This window comes from Neopsephotus bourkii, unplaced genomic scaffold, assembly GCF_033783945.1.
Source record: "Neopsephotus bourkii isolate Nb327-2 ecotype Australia unplaced genomic scaffold, CSIRO-AGI_Nbou_v1 NB_405, whole genome shotgun sequence".
In the NCBI taxonomy this organism is placed as follows: Eukaryota; Metazoa; Chordata; class Aves; order Psittaciformes; family Psittacidae; genus Neopsephotus; species Neopsephotus bourkii.
The window spans coordinates 148,864-165,130 of record NW_026900909.1 but is presented as its reverse complement, the minus strand read 5'-3'; the positions used below and the strand labels follow the sequence as shown (position 1 = coordinate 165,130).

The following is a 16,267-nucleotide window of genomic DNA, read 5'->3' as shown; positions in this document are numbered from 1 at the left end:
AGCTGTCTTGTGTCAGTCCTTGTGCTCTACAGAGGTACCCATGCAAAGTCCTCTGCTGCTCACAGCAGAGCTGAGCAGTTGTGTGTCTTAGGGGTGCAGTGAGGAGAGGGTGAAGATGCAGAGAGGGAATGAAGGGAAATACTGAAGGGAGATAATGAAAGAGAGCAAGACAGCAGAGAACGGGAGGAAATGCTGCAGCTGGTGCTCCCTTTCCCCCTAGCTTGTCTGCATTGAGCTGTGTTTTGGGGCCTGGTCTTTTTCATCTTCATTTTCAGTTATCACAGCTAAATGGAGCAGCTGCTGTGCTCTCTGTGGTGAAAAATGAGACTCAGTAGAGAATTTAGGAGAATCAGATTGAGAGTGCAGATATTCCCCAAACCCTCCTCTGCTCCACTGAAAAAAAGAGTGAAAAATCATACAGGAAGTCTTTCTGTATGGCCTCAGAAGGTATTGTGTTTTATTTCTCCAGTGTTTCACTGTATCTTTTCAGAGGAGCTGTTTTTAATGCTGCAGGGATTATGGGTGGCTTCACCCCATAAACTTAGAAAGCTTCTTTGGAAAGGGGTGCAAGGTGGAAAGAGTGAAATGTGTGAGCCTTGCTGCAGTGGACAACAGTAACCACGCTGGTGTGTTTTGCAGAGTATAGCAGACACACAGCCTTTGCTCAGCACCTCACAGCACATCTGAGGCATTCACCATAGTCCCCTAATGTGACTTATGCTAGCTTCTTGCTACATTAATATCTCTGTTTTTGAACAGTCTTGTTCTGTTTCATCTTACTGTAAGTAATCTAAACCCACTGTGCTGTATATGCAGAAGTCTGGTTACTGTATTTCAAAACTGTCAGGTAAACAATGAATGAATGGAAATGTCTTTTCTGTGTAGCATAAGTCACAAGAGGATTAAAATTGTGGATGAAATATTTTTGTTTTTACAGTTGTGCTTAGAATCCCTAGTGATTTCCATGGAAACTCCAGTGTTGATGAATTATTAGTCTTTGTAGGTTATTGCTTCTGTCTTTTTTCACATTCCCACAAAAACGTTTGACTCAGCACTGCATATATTAGTGATACATCTCCACTAGTTTAAAAGAAATACCTAGATGATACAATTCTGAAGTTAAAAACTACTTTATAAAGCAACATGTGTTTATTTTAGGGAGGAAGTATGAGTTTCCCAGGATCTAAAGGGACAGAGGTGAGTTTATTTAAACCCCAGACAGAATGTAGTAACTATTTAATTTACAGTGGTCAAACCTTTGAAAATCCTCCTTTATTTTCTAGATTGTACAAGCAATCCAGAACTTAACCCGTCTCTTGTACAGCATGCAGGTAACTACCCCACTGCTAACTTTGTAGAGTAATTAGTCTTAATAATTTATGTCTTAAGGTTTGTTTGCCCTACTTTTAGGTATTATGTTAGTGTATACTTACCTCTAGCAACTGTTGAATAAGTTGTCATGCAATATATTTTATTCTGTATCAGTGGGAGGTTTCTTTTAAGAATTGAATAATACTTGCTTGGAGATCAAGCTACCTCCAAGAAGATGTGTCAGAAGATACAGTCAGAAAGTTTAGGGGGAAAGTAATGATAGCTCTAGCTGAACTGATGTAATTTCATGTACTGATTTCTGAAATTATAGTTCAAAATACTGAAAAATTTTAGTATTTTTTTTCAGAATAATATCCTGGCTACTGGTAAACAGTGTGTCTGCCACGCACTGACAGGCTAAGGAAGTTTAGGCTGAGAAAGTTGGGGCTGTTCAGCCTGGAGAAGAGAAGGCTGCATGGAGACCTCATAGCAGCCTTCCAGTATCTGAAGGGGGCCTATAGGGATGCTGGGCAGGGACTCTTCATTAGGGACTGTAGTGATAGGACAAGGGGTAACGGGTTAAAACTTAAACAGGGGAAGTTTAGATTGGATATAAGGAGGAAATTCTTTCCTGTTAGGGTGGTGAGGCACTGGAATAGGTTGCCCAGGGAGGCTGTGAATGCTCCATCCTTGGCAGTGTTCAAGGCCAGGTTGGACGACGCCTTGGGTGATATGGTTTAGAGTGAGGTCTCCCTGCCCATGGCAGGGGGGTTGGAACTTGATGATCTTAAGGTCCTTTCCAACCTTAACTATTCTATGATTCTATGATTAGGTAGCAAACTCAACCCATCTGAGATATTTCAATCTCAATTATTGTGTATATTCTGTGGGGCCTTAGTCTCACATTTTTGCCTCTTTCATGCCAAGTTTGACTTATTTTTTCTTATTTAGGTGCAGTTTTACTTTTAACTATTTCATTTGAGTATGTTTAATTTTTAGACCCTCTTAACATTAGCATAGTTTATAATAATCCTGGAAACCTTGGTCTTAGAAGTTAAAGAGATGGAAGCAAAGTGATAACAAAATAAAAAACTTGCGATTCAGACAATTTTTTTTTTTTAATTGAAAAATGAATAGCTGAACACCAGAGAGGCAGTAGAATAAGGCTTGGGATCATGTCTTACTTGTTCAGGCCATGAATTAGCCTTGCCCTGTTTATAAATCACTGGAACTGACTCAATACTGGAGGGAAAGCCAAGAAAAGTGGGAATTACACATTGCATTAAGTTAAAAACTCTGGGGTGGACGGTATGGGGTAATGGGGCTGTGGGAATTCTCTGGGAATGTCTGCTGAAGTAAATTCCCATGTCAGCTCATGAAGATAGGCTGTGCAGTAAGTGCCTCAGCAGATCTAGGGCTTTCTTACTTTTCTTTTTTCTTAATCCCAGCTATTTATTTTTTGTGTTATTGAAAGATGTCATGATCTTTAATGCAAACAATGTCACAACATCCTTGTTAAGGGTGGAATATAGTGCTCTGAGTTATAAAGTAAAATATTGAAACACGAAAACTGAAATCATTACTATACTGCAGATTTCTGCCAGCACAGATACCTGGGTCAGGTGCAGGTAGCAGTACGGTCTTGATGACATTACTATATTGGCAGATGCTCGTAGGACTGATGTTAGTAGGACTGTGCTGTTGCAGCTTAGCAAGGAAAGCCTTAGGGTTGGAGCGAGCTGTACTGGAAACAGTACAGTTTCAACTGTATAAGCCACATCTGTGTTAGGAATACTGTGGTGAGTGTAGCCGTCTTAATGCCGTCTTCAACCATGAAAAATCATTTTTCCTATGTGTCTTAACATCTTCTGACAGAACAGGACCCCAGCTGTAAGTGAAGCTATAACATAAACATATATAATAACACTAAGTGTAAACCAGAAGCTGTGTTAGAAGTGCTTGAAATGGTTGAGTGCTTTTAGAAGCATCTCTTTGTAAAGGCATGAATGCAGAATTTTCCCTACTTCCATGAGGGATAATATCCCCAAAAGCATTAAGCGCTGACACTGTGGGAGGTTGAAGCATTTTTACGTAATGCTGCTACATGAAAATACAGAAATGGATTAATGTTAATGTTTAAACTTTTGTGTCTGATTTTGTTGTGGTGTCTAGGCAGCATTAGCTATCCAGGACAGCCACAGAGAGCTCCATAGGTTACTCCTGCAAGAGAATGAGAAGATTGGTCGGGGCCATGGTTCTCGGTTAAACCTCCTCCTGGAACAAGAGAAATACCGGAGTCTGGAGAAACAAAGGGTGGAGCTGGAGCTGGCCAACATACACAAACTGAAGCAGCAGTTCCAGCAGGAGCAGCAGCGGTGGCTGCGAGAATGCGACCAGCGGCAGCGGGAGCAGGAGGCGAGGGAGGACCGGCTGAGGCAGCGGGAAAGGGATTGCAGGTGCCAGGAAGAGCTGCTGGACACGAGCCGACAGGGGCTGGCACTGCAGCTGCAGGAATACCAGCAGAGTTTGGAGAGGCTCCAGGAGGGCCAGAAAATGGTGGAGAGAGAAAGAGACAGTATGAACCTGCAGAAGAAGCTCCTCTGGCACTTGAAACATGGTCCTCAGAGTAGCCTGTTGTCATCCACAGGGAGATATGAGGTGTGTGGTTCCCTGCTGTAATTACATCCCCACTGCAGACCTAGAGAGACTTTTCTTGATGAATAGACTAGTATGTCTGGGTTTTGTTTGTTGGTAATGTAATGAGTGAGCATGGGCAAAGCTGAGGTCCAGGCATATCCAAGGGCTTTGTTTGAACCTCATGAAGTTTTACCAGGGGAAGTGTAAAGTCCTGCCCCTGGGAAAGAACAACCCCATGCATCAGTATATACTGAGATGGGCATCCAGCTGGAAAGCAGCTTTGCAGGACCTGTGGATCCTGGTGGATGCTAAGTTGAATGTAAAACAACAATGTGCCCTGGCTGCAAAGAAGGCTAGTTGTCTTCTGGCAAAGTATTCCTAGTACCTCAGGGAAGGTGATCCTTCCCCTCTGGCCACACCTGAGTGCTGTGTCTAGTTCTGGCTCCCCAGTACAAGAGAGACACAGAGCTATGGTGTAAGTGATAGGGGGGTGGGTTGGAGGGAGGCAGGGGGGTGAAGGGCTACATATCTTTTTGAGAGACTGAGCATCTCTCTTGTGAGGAGAGGCTGACACTGAGACACTGGCCTAGAGAAGAAAAGGCTTATTGGGGTTCTTATTAATGTGTATAAAATACCTGAATGGAGGGTGTAAAGAAGATGGAGCCAGGCTCTTTTCAGTGGCACCCAATGACAAGACTAGAGGCAATGGTTACAAACTAAAGTAGAGGAAGCCTGAAGATCTGGAAACACTTTTTTTCCTATGAAGGTGACCAAGCACAGGTGCAGGTTAGCCAGAGGGGGTGTGGAGTCTTTATCATTGGACAGACTCAAAAGCCATCTGCGTGGCCCTACTTGAGTAGAGGGGTTGGGCTAGATAGCCTTCAGAAATCCCTTCCAGTCTCAACCATTCTGTGACTTTAAGATGGGTGCCCTACAGAAGTCAGACTGATGGGTATTGAGGAGGTGGAAATTACAAGTGTTATATTCTGTGTTTTGTTATGTTTTGCTTCCATGTTTGCAGGATACCTAGTGTCTCCATCTCTTCTATGAAACCTAAATTACAGTAATGCTTGAGGCATATAAAGCTTTTAGTGAAGTCTTTGGCTGATGTCCTTGCTCCTGGACAACAGCACTGACTCCAGTGTGAAAAAGTGACTGCCCCAGGAGTGGGAAATGCACGGCTTCCATGTGTCAGGCCCTGCTCTCCTGCTCCTCTGAAACAATCAGCCCTTTAGGGGAAGAGGTTGGTGTGTGGCTCCGTCCCTGATGGTATTATTCCATGGAGATGGCCATTATTAGGGGATAGAATTTAAAGTAGCTCTGAAGCTGCTTAAGCATGTAATACTAAAAATTATTAAGTTTTTGTTGATGGTGAAGGATAGAAGCTGACTCTGAACTCAGATGCCTGGGTGATTACCTGCCTTTACTCCCTGTCCTGGTGGGTAAGGTTATGATTTCTATTACTGTTCTCTAAAGCACCTGAAAATCAAAATATTTAGCTTGGCTTTAGCATATATTGAAAGCTCTCTGACCCAAACAGATTTATCCTTTTTCCCTCAGGTTTTCATTTTCAAAAGAAAATCTGTAAAGCCTTTCTTCAGGCCATCACCTGCCTAGTTTTTCAGCTGGCACTGACCCATAATGGGCAGTGACCATTCAGTGTTTAAGCCTGTGCCTGCATGAGGCGGTGAGGGATTGGCCTCTGACCTCCCCCCTTTCATCCAGCTTTTGTGAGCACTGTGTGAACATGACTTTTCCATATATGCCTTCACAGCCTAAACAGTGAAGCCACTTCTTACTAGTACGTAGCTTACAGTGCAATTTTGACTTTTTAGGCTGTGCTTAAGAAGTGGATGATAAAACCAAATCTGAACTTGCATGTCAGCTTTAATGGGTGGAACTTTTGAAATCTTCTGGGGAGAGCAAGTTGCAGGATGGTAGCCTGATGCAGGGATAGCCAGGATCGCAGAGGTGGACAGGCAAAGTAATGAAATGTTGAGTATCAAAGAGTAGTAGTTCTTAATCTGGTATTTCATGTGTGAGACTACTTGTATTTTTATTTCAAGTAAACTACGTGGTTTTAAATACATTCCAGGCCTTTGTCCTGCATTTTCCAATACCATGCTCCCTGCAGCAGCAGAGCTGGCTGGGTAGTTGCAAGTCAGGCAGTATTTCCAGGCTAGTGTTTATGCCATTGCACTGGACCTAGCTGGTTTTGAAAGGCCAAACATTGCAAGAACTCACACTGCTACTTTAGCTTTTCTGTGAGCTTGGGCTTGATAAACACCTCCAGGCAGGGAATTTTTGCAGGAGTTGCGTTTTCAGCCCCTGGAAGCCATGGCCACTACAGAATGCTGTTTGTCGTCTCCAGCTTCAGTGCTGCAGTCCTGTTCTGTATGTTTACCTGTCTACGTGAGGTAGGGTGTTATTTTTGGATTGCAGTGTTCACAGATTTACATATGTGAAGTGGTGCCTTGTTCAGCCATGAGGCAAATACTAGCCCTCTGAAAGTTTAGTAGTTTTAAACAGCAGAGCTCAGTGCATCCTAGGTAGCAGCTCTTTGTTATTTCCTATTTCACGATTATTACTGAGTGCCTGTGTTTTGCGGGGAGTTAAGGCAAAAGGTACTAGATTATTGCTGTTTATTCCTGCACACACATCCAATTTAACATGTTTTGAGGTTAACTTCTGGGAAATTATGTGACTATTTGCTATAAATCCCCATCTGTCTAGCAGTTACTTTTATGTATCCTGGTATAAGGATTCTTCAGGGTGATGCTCATAACCGTATGGTTTAGGTAGTCCCGTGGGGAGCAGGGAGCTGGACTCAGTGATCCTTACGGGTCCCTTCGAACTTGAGATATTCTGTGATTCTATGATTCTGGTGCTGGATAAAGGTGAAAATGCTGTTTTCTGCGTTTTTTTCCCCTTCTGCAGGTAGTGGGAAATAATAAATCGAACAGCTTGCAGGATGAAAATGTGTTGTACTTAAATGAAGCTGTAGTATGTGTGTCTCTAAGCCGTCTGAACGGATCAGAATCTTCTCTCATTTATGAGGATGGTGTGTATGGTCTGAACATCTCAAATTCTGATATAGCGTGGACTAGTGAAAATCAGGTGGACCTCAAAATGGACACTTCTTGTCAGCCAACATTAAGCAGTGCACTGTGGAAATCCACTGGTCCTTACAATCAGATGCCATTTTCCTGCAAAAGCAACAAGGATGCCTTCAATAATGGTAATTAACACTTTAATTAAGAGATAATGCGAGCAGTTTGCTGCTTCTTAGAATGTGTAGTCCTAGGAACAAAAACAGGTTGGTAGTGGTGGAAGCAATAGATTTTGCTAAGAAAATTGTGTGCTTATTTGCATAGTTGTTGAGGATAGGTGAGAAAATGAGCAGAACAGAAATACAGACAACTTTTGCAAAAAGAGAAAGTCACAAATTCCTGTTTGTGTCTGCATAATGGTACTGAGATTGTAGTTCTCTCCAAATCCTTTCCCAATGCTTTTTGACTTCTTTTTTTTTTTTTCTTTTTTTTAAGCTGAGGTCACTCTTACTGTTTCAGGTGCATTTTTTTGGCTGTTTTAGAACATGCATTCGTTACTCGATAATTTCTAGTTAGAATAGCTTTTGATTTACCATATTCAAATGATAATCAGTGGTAAAACACCTTCTTTCTTCATGTAGAATGGAATAAGTGTGTCTTGAAAGACCCTGTAGTCATGGAAAGAAATGTACATCAGGGATAATATAATCTTTGACAGTAAATTTCTTTCCATGTTAGTAAAATAGCTTGTATTGCGTTACCTTTCTTTATTCTTGTATTTTACTGTAACTCCCAAAGACAGTAGATTGCATGGCAGTTACCGATGGTGGCTACCAAAATGAGTGGAAGAGGCCACCTATCTAAGCACTGCATTGCACTGAGAATGCCCTGAAGACTGAAAAACACGCTAATGACAAATTCAAATCTGGGGTTTATTTCTCATGTTAGTGAGACAAAACAATGCTAGTTTTGATCTATCTTGGTGTCTTCATTCTTTCATTGTCGTGAGTTGTAGAGCAGCATGTAAAAACACAGCAGCTAAAAAGTCTGCAGGGACAATGGTGTACTTCTGGTGTAACAGAGTAAGCAATCTGGTGGTTTTTCTCTGCACAGTTGTGAAATTCAGGTAGGCATGGCAAATCAATGCTGCAGCAGTGCCTGAGCTCCCAGGAACTGCAGCTGGCATTGCAGGTTAACTTCTGTCTTCACACCAGTTGTAAGAAACTAAGGTCACAGCAAAGAATAGTGGGCAGCAGGATCAGGGGTTGAAAACATGAACAGATACAGTGTTTGTTTCTTTGTCTTAGGCCAAATCTTGAAGTTGTTTAAATGAAGTCCTTGATTAAGGAGCTTCCTCCTTTGCACTCCTTGTAATGTGTTAAGCAGACATCCACTACAGACCTAGTAGTCCTTGGTATGTGGATTGCCAGAATAGCATTTTATAATCAAAGGTAGGGCAGGCTACTCTCATCACCACAACCAGCAAAACAAGCTGATCGGTAAAAGAGATTAATATTTCTAAAAAAATAGTAAGAAAAAAGACTAAACAATTAGCCTGATGAAAATTGTTCTGGTTTAACTGAAGTTGTCATTTTAGTGTTAGCTAAGCTAGTGGAAATTTGAAAAGAAACACATATGTGAGTTTAAACCTCTCAAAAGCAAATTAGCTTGCACTGCCAAACAGTCAGATGCAAGCTAACCAGGATACTTTCTATTGAGCCCGCGTAAGAGCATCTGGTTTAATTAAACTGGCTTGTACCAGTTTAATTGCACTGATGCTAAGATAAGCTGGTGGAGCTTCTGTGCCTAAAGATGCCCTTCACCTACAATGGGCCAGCTTTGTGTTCAGCTGTTGTCACTGCATCTTGCGTAGATATCCTTATCTTGCCCTGGTAACAAGGCACGGCTGCAGTCCTAGCAGCCTGGGGACCAGCTCTGGCTGTAAAGCCTGTTCAAGAGGTAAGAGTAAGAAGCTAGTATAAGTCTCTCTGGCTAAGTCACGTCTATAAAATCTTCCTTGATTGAGTCACAAGGTGCCTTTGGCAAAGCAGTACAGCAAGTCCTTGCAGTATCCTGATGGTGCAGATGGTGCTGTGAAGCTCCCCAGCATATTGCTAGAGCAGGCGGGGCTGGGAACCTTCTCCGAAAGATGTGCCATCACATTCCACAGTCCCATTTGTGATTTGGAGGTTGTCAAGTATTTTATGCTCTGATCATGCAGTGCATGAGTTTCCATGACTCAGACTTGCTTCTGTCATGCGTCAGGAGCCACTGTATGGGGAACAGAGAATGAGAAGAACGCTAAACTTCCCCCTGAAAGACAGATGGCATCAGAAGCCCCAGCAAATGGCTCTGCACATGGAAATGAAGTAAATACTTGTTCCTAAACAATGTGAATCAAATTGACTGTATGAACATTTCATACAAGGGACCTGATCTAATTTTTGTCCTTTTTTTTTGGCCATGTTTTTTCCTTGTATCTCGATTTCCTGACACTTCTGTAGGATATAGTGAGTTCCAATCACTGTGGCGGTAAACCAGCGGAGATGCAATGAGGGAAAGACTAGAAAGAATTTTAAAGTTAGCTGAAACTTTTAACATTTAATGTTTCATGACATTTTGCTGCATTTTTCAATCAGATATGTGTATAAAGTCTCATAATAATATTTAAAACATATTTCTAAATGTAAGTCAAAATAGAACTAAGAAACAACACTGAGTTGGCTGGAAGTAGCCATGTACCAAATACATACATGGCCAGATCTTGCATATATTAAGCTTTGTGTGTACACAAAAGGTATTTCTTAGGTTTGATTTATTTACCTAGAATTATTAGGCATCCTGTAAGTAGTCTGCTCTGTCAAAAAAAACCCTAAATTATTTAATGAGAAGCATCACCTGAACTTGTTGCTGAGGAGTTAATCGTACTGCATTCTACTGTATGTTAAGTACTATGCAATTAAGCTTCATAAATATAAAAAAAATGGAAACTGCTGCATTTCTTCACAGCATAATTTTCCATTCATATTTTCTAAGGTAAGACATATATTTCTTCACGTAGCTAGCGTCATGATTGCATATCATTGGTTTATGTGTATGGGAGGGAACTTTACTAAAGACCCTGGGGGCAAGTTCCCACAAAGCTGAAACTGGCACGAGTACACTTGCTAGAAAAGGTGTGTCAGTCAACAGGGGGAAAATATGATTGAAAGAAAAATGTGTTAATGCTTTACACGAATGGTTATGAAATTATCTGCATGAAAGAAGACAAGTACTTTGGCTAATTAGGAATCAGGGGAAGTATAGGTTTTGTGTCAGACTAGACTGAGAATTGAATAAATTACTCTTGCATTTAATTGACATGTCAGGTTTACTAGCTGAAGTGATGCCTAAGGATTTACCTATGGATTCACCTCTTTGATTTCAGGAATCAGTGCAATTTTAATTCTCTTAAGCTTTGAAGTGAATGGTATTGTTTGCTGGTACTGCCTTTTCTTTTTTTTTTTTTTTTTTTAATTCAGATGTTGCAGCTCCAGGACTAGAGTTGAAAAGTGATAGATCTGGAAACCTGCACTGAAACTTCATTGTGGGGGGATTTTCCCAACAGAGGTTTTCAGTGTTAGCATGAAGGATCTTGATTCAAGATGTAGTGAAAAAAACCCTGTTTAAATCTGTGTGGGGACCATAGAAAAACCTGTGATCTACATAAACAGCCAAATGCAAAACCAGGGAGCAGAAACAGGGTTCTGCTTGACTAATGTGGTTATAGTCTTTCTTAAAGGACAGAAATTTGTACGTACATATATACATGCAAATGAGAGAGTTTGATTTTGGCAAAATCAATTTAGTGTTTTTCATCAAAGTGGTTTCTAGAGGTGTAAAATATTTAATTTGCAATAGAAAAAGCAAAACCACCAGAAACAATGTGTAGTATCCTGTAACTCCATATTTTTTCGTTATTCTTTACAAGAAATTTCCTTCCTGTTCCTTCAGGCAGATTGTGCTAATGGTGATTGCTCTATTGAACCTGTTCTTAAAACTGTAGATGAGATTAATTTGTTTTAGTTTCCCATTGGTAATCGAGAGGAGGTTTAGCACAACATGCTATTTTTTGGCTGTCTTAACATTGGTTATGGCCTAATCACATAGTATAAAAGTACCTGCATATGTTTGCATAAGGGAGATTGAGGATGGCATTGTAGGGGCCTGGCTCTTTTTCTCCTATTTGTGTAGGATGAATTTGTTGTAAGCAGAAGAGGTATACAATGTAAAGCTGATGCAAGTGTGATAAAAAGAGGTGAAATATGCTTTGCACTACAGTGTTAAAAAACGTCTGAATATGTACAAGCTGTTTCCCTGTGGTTCTAAGTCAGCAAGGATTTTGGCAAGGGTTGAAGCTCAGTAACTCAGGGCCATACTCAGATAAGCATAGTTACTGCTGCCAGTGCTATGGGATTCCATATTGAGGACTTCGTTGAATAAGATCACTTTCATTGCTTGGAACCTGTTAAATAATGACTAGCTCCCACAAAAAAAGTCATCACAGTTCCAGATATGTGACTGTTGTGAGAATTTCTGTACTATTGGTGCTGCATTTTGAGTACTTCTGACCCGCATGTCTTGGGAGCGGGAAAGTAATTGTGCCTCATGCAGCACACACTTTATCCTGTTCAAAGGGCATCCTCCATAGCTATGACAGGCCAACCACTTACTACCTGCAGAATGGAATGCGAAGATGCTTTTCTGCCTGTTCTGAGTTTTTCTGGTGTGTTTCACAATATTTTTAATAGCGACATTTTTTTACTGTTTCCCCTGCACAGTGAGCAAATTCTCTGTTGTTCTTTTACTTGAGAAAAGGGTCAGAGAGAAATCTTCTAGAAGTAAAGAATGACATGACCAGGGAGTTCCTGCTTTGTAAGTCCTCAGCAGATGTGTGGGTTTGAGCTGCTTTAAACTTTTTGTCTTTTTTAATTGAGTAAATGCCAACTTCAGAACATGCAGTTAATTTGTAATTGCCCTTCCTGTGTTTAACATATCCCTGCTACTCTTAGCATAGATGGCTGCATAGGTGAGCACAGAGCCCCATTCAGTTATCAACATAGGTTACAGTGAGAATGAAATGGAAAGAATATGAAGTTGAGTAACATCAGCACTTGCATCTCCCAAGGTTTATTAGAACTAGTAAGATCTTACTTTTAACTCTGCAACAGGTGAAAGCAAATTTGCCTCCTCTCCATGCCAGAGAACACCAAGTTTTATGATCTGCCATAAGACATAAGTGAGGGATACTTGGTGCAAGTGAATCACGGGGGAAGTATTTTTTTCCTCTTGGGAATAACACTGCCATTTGTTTAAAGCAGATGGCAAAAGGGATTAAATCACATGGCAGTGTGATACTGAAGTGAAAAATATGTCATTATATGTCATCTGCAATTAGTGTATTTCAACAGTTGCTTTTCAGCTTTTCAGCACTAGGGTTCTGTAGCCTGTTACTAATTTTCTCATCTCAAAATACTTTTTGTCATTTCTGAATATAACCACAGTAGATGCAGCAGTATTGCATAACCTTTTAATTAAGGCAGTTAATGATGTTCTGATTTTATTCTGTATGCTAATATAAGTACAGAATTTCCTGTGCTGATTTTATTCTTTCTAAAATCTTCTCATTTAGAGCTCATTCATGAGGAGGGAAGTTTAAAATAGTGTACATTTTTAAGCTGATGGAGTGAAGAGATTATCCATCCCTGACTTCTGAGATAGATAGCACTGCTGTTGATGTAAATCTGTGCACCACACTCAGGCTTTCGTTGCCTGCAGCCTTCTTAAACAACATGATGATGGCCAATCTTTCTCGTTTTCCTCATATTTAGAGTTCCAGCAACTTCCGTGCAGTAGTTTTTGAAGTCAGTAGAATTGCTGGCATTGAAGAAACTGGAGTTGTTTGGACCCTATCTCTTGCATGCATTTATTCTTTACTTGGGTAAGGTTGTTGCAGTAGATACTGGTTTCAGGGAAATGGAGGAAAAGGAGCAGGTTTTGAAGCAGAAGACCCTGTACATGGTGTCCTTTTCTAAATGACTTTTACTTATAGTGAAGCAGCTCCAGTTCAAGGTTGTGCAGAGCTGTGACTTTGGCAGTGGGTCTGGAGGGAAGGAGGTGATTTCTCACAAAAAGCAGTCACAAAACAAGAGTCTTGCTAGTTGTTTGATGTCAGGAAGATACCTTGTGAGGTCCATGGTTTCCTCAAGTAATGTGATCTGTGGGTGGAGACCTGGTTGCGTGCCCTGCTTTAGTACATAAAAAAAATGTTTTGAATGTTTTGTAATGGAATTAGAACCTGAAATAGATGCATAAGTGTGAATAAATAATGCGTTCTAATGGCTGGGAGAAGCTGTTATGTATGATAAAGTTTTGCAAGGTATCGAGTATGCAAACATACCCTGTAAAATCACGTAGCTGAATCACCAAGTGTACCTGTCTGGCTTATTTTTTAAAGTACAATCTCATTTTAATTATTTAGTAGAATACTTTACGTATTCCAGGAAACAGCCTATAGGGTGTTGTGTAAAAGTAATGAGGTCTTAGTAATATGAAACCTCCTCAACAGCATCTGCTGTTAAATATTTATTGAAAAGCAGGGGAAGACTGTCTGTCTTTCACTGGCATTCATCATAGGAGCCTTCCCACATAAATTATACTGGCCGTAGCCAAACTGCTATGGGAGATTTCATGGAGTGTCTTGTTCTGCCTTCTCAGGTGCTATAGAAAACTTTCCTTTGGGTGTAAATTTTTGGCAGGGCAGTAGAGGGAGGAGGCTTGGTTCTGGTTTGAAAATTGGTTTCGGTTTAATCAAATAGGAATACTTCCAACAGTTACCTGCTGAGATTCCTTGAGTGTCCCTTGGAAGTTTGATTTAGAGCTGGAACGTAAATGGTACAAAAATAAATGTGATTTGACTGTATTTATTTAGGATCTGCCATAGAAAAATCTAAAATACCTGTGTGCCTTTAAAAGTCATTGAATATATTCTGCCTTAAAGAATACATGACAGATAGGGAAACTAGTATATTTGGTAAGGATGAAACAGGATTTTTTTTAATTGAGGTTGAGAATTTCAGGATAACTGTTGATGACAGCAAGAACTGAAGCCATCCCCTATGCAGAGGAGCTTGCCGTTACAGCACAGTGGCAATGGGAAGAGGAAGATTGCCTAAAAAAGGCTTCTGTGTTAAACATAGTTTTGAACTGAAGGTGAAAATGTTGCAGGAGGGTGTTTTAAAACATAGCGTTTGGTTTTTGTGCTGTGGTCTGCTCTGTGGGGTGGTGTGATGGGGAACTGCTACAGAGCTGCAACGTATGAATCAAGGAGGTCAGATGAGAGGGTGTCAGACCAAAGCAGAGCCAGGGTCCACAGAAGGAGGTGGTGGTGAATTCAGGCTTAAGGATAAGACCAGTGTTTCCATAGTGGAGACAAATGAGAGCAGAAGAAAGGAAAGTAGATCCAAATACGTTCCATGCACTCCAGGAAAATACTTGGCTGAAGCAGTGGAGGTACATGCTGCTTTGATAATTGTGCTTTTTTCTGGTTTTGGTGTATAGTTTTCCCATTAGCTTTTCTGCAGACCGTTTTCACAGCAGTTATATGTTCACAAAGCATTTAGCAAACAATTAAAAAGGGCACCCATTTCAAAATATTCATGCACACTCTGAAACTTCCTATGCTTACAATGCAAAACTTGTAAATGTGCAAATTGTCAAATTTTTCTGGTGTTCTATTCAGTGACTGAAAGAAGAAAACATCAGTGCATACACTTCCTGCCAATCTGACTAAAAAAAAACAGTTAAAAATGTGCGTGCTAATACTCAAATTGCAGTAAAAAATTATCAAGTATTTCCCTGTTGTGAGCTTGGGGAGAACAAGTATCTCTGACTGTCAGATAAGAGGCTTCTTTCAGGTATTCACTCTTACTTTAATGCCCATATTTTCCTGCACTAATCAACAAGCAGCAGCTTCTATTAAAGGGTAAGATTAGCATGTAATTGATTTGAAACAGGTGCTTTGCCTTATTTTTTGCTTCTGCAGCAATTCTGTTGCCTTAGTATTTCTCTGCTACTTCCTTGGAGTCAGCTTTTTATGAGTAAGGAGTGATGGATCTGGTCTGTTGTTGGGAAACTAACATACAAAACAAAGGTGCTTAGGAGGAGGCTTGAGCGTGTTTTGTAAATGCCCTTCCTGTTTCAGCTTTTGTAACAGAATTGTGCCTTTCTGCTACTCAAGGTAATGTTTGCTGAAGTCCAGAGCATGCTCCTTTGTGTTGCACCTGTAAGACTGGCCAAGAGCTAGGGATTAAGCCTATTGTTTGCCAAGGTCTTTGGTTTAATGTTTATTTCAAAGCAGAAGTGTAGTTTAAAAAAAACCAAACCCATCCATAAAATATGAAGCAAAGTTAATCAGCACAATAATATTTGTCTGTGGTAACAGAGAGTTCAAAAGAATAGTTTTGATGTGTAAATGTCCCTTTTTGTTTCAAAGAGAATGAATTTATGTGCCAGAGACACTTATTTCAAGGTTAATGCTAGCAGTTTCTCTCTTCGGGAGGGAAGGAGAGGAAGTGTTTTGCCTGTGGGGTGCAAACAGAGACAGTGGGTAAGAGAGGTGTGGGGATGTGCTGGCTGGTGATGGAAAGGGGGGCTTGTTTCATTGCCTGCCAGGTCTTTGGAAATGCTGCTTGGGTCTGTAACTTCACAGGATTTCCATTTCTCCAGCAAACATTCAGGCAGCAGCATTACCCACTGGCTGCAGTTTGTTTTGACTTCAGTCTACTGGCCAAACCTCTCCTTACCCCCAGATTATGGGTGGGGAGAAACAGTTGCAGCCCACTGGAGATACACCTGCATTAGGTACTGGGATGGAGAGGCTGCAGGAGTTTTCCTGTGCTTCTTCGCTGTTGCTGTCAGTGGACAGACATTCATGCTGGCCCTGGGAGAAGTGCGCTGCACCACTGCCCTGGGTGGAGCAGTGGCTCCATGCTGGCAGCTGGTCATGTTCCTTGTGATCCTTTGTAGGAAGGGTGTTCTTGGGGTTTTATGGTTATTTTCTCTTGATCATTTGAGTGCAGCTGTGTTTAATGAGCTGGAAAAGAAGTAGGTCAATAAAACATGTGTTCATTGTTAGCAGAATACCTGTTGGACCATGTGTGTGTCTGTAATGACCATCTAAAGCTTCAAAGCTTAGCACAAAGACAATTTAATAGGGAATTCATGCCTAA

General features: G+C 40.9%; 1 protein-coding gene across 1 annotated transcript in view; it reads left to right on the top strand.

Annotated features, from left to right (window-relative positions):
* The window catches only part of ARHGEF28 (Rho guanine nucleotide exchange factor 28), a 61,494-nt gene that overhangs the window by 37,000 nt on the left and 8,227 nt on the right, over window positions 1–16,267 (top strand). Inside the window, exons 25-28 of the mRNA XM_061349317.1 lie at window positions 1,159–1,197; window positions 1,284–1,331; window positions 3,484–3,969; window positions 6,886–7,186. Coding sequence (XP_061205301.1) covers window positions 1,159–1,197; window positions 1,284–1,331; window positions 3,484–3,969; window positions 6,886–7,186 — 874 coding nt within the window. The remainder of the gene's footprint in view (window positions 1–1,158; window positions 1,198–1,283; window positions 1,332–3,483; window positions 3,970–6,885; window positions 7,187–16,267) is intronic.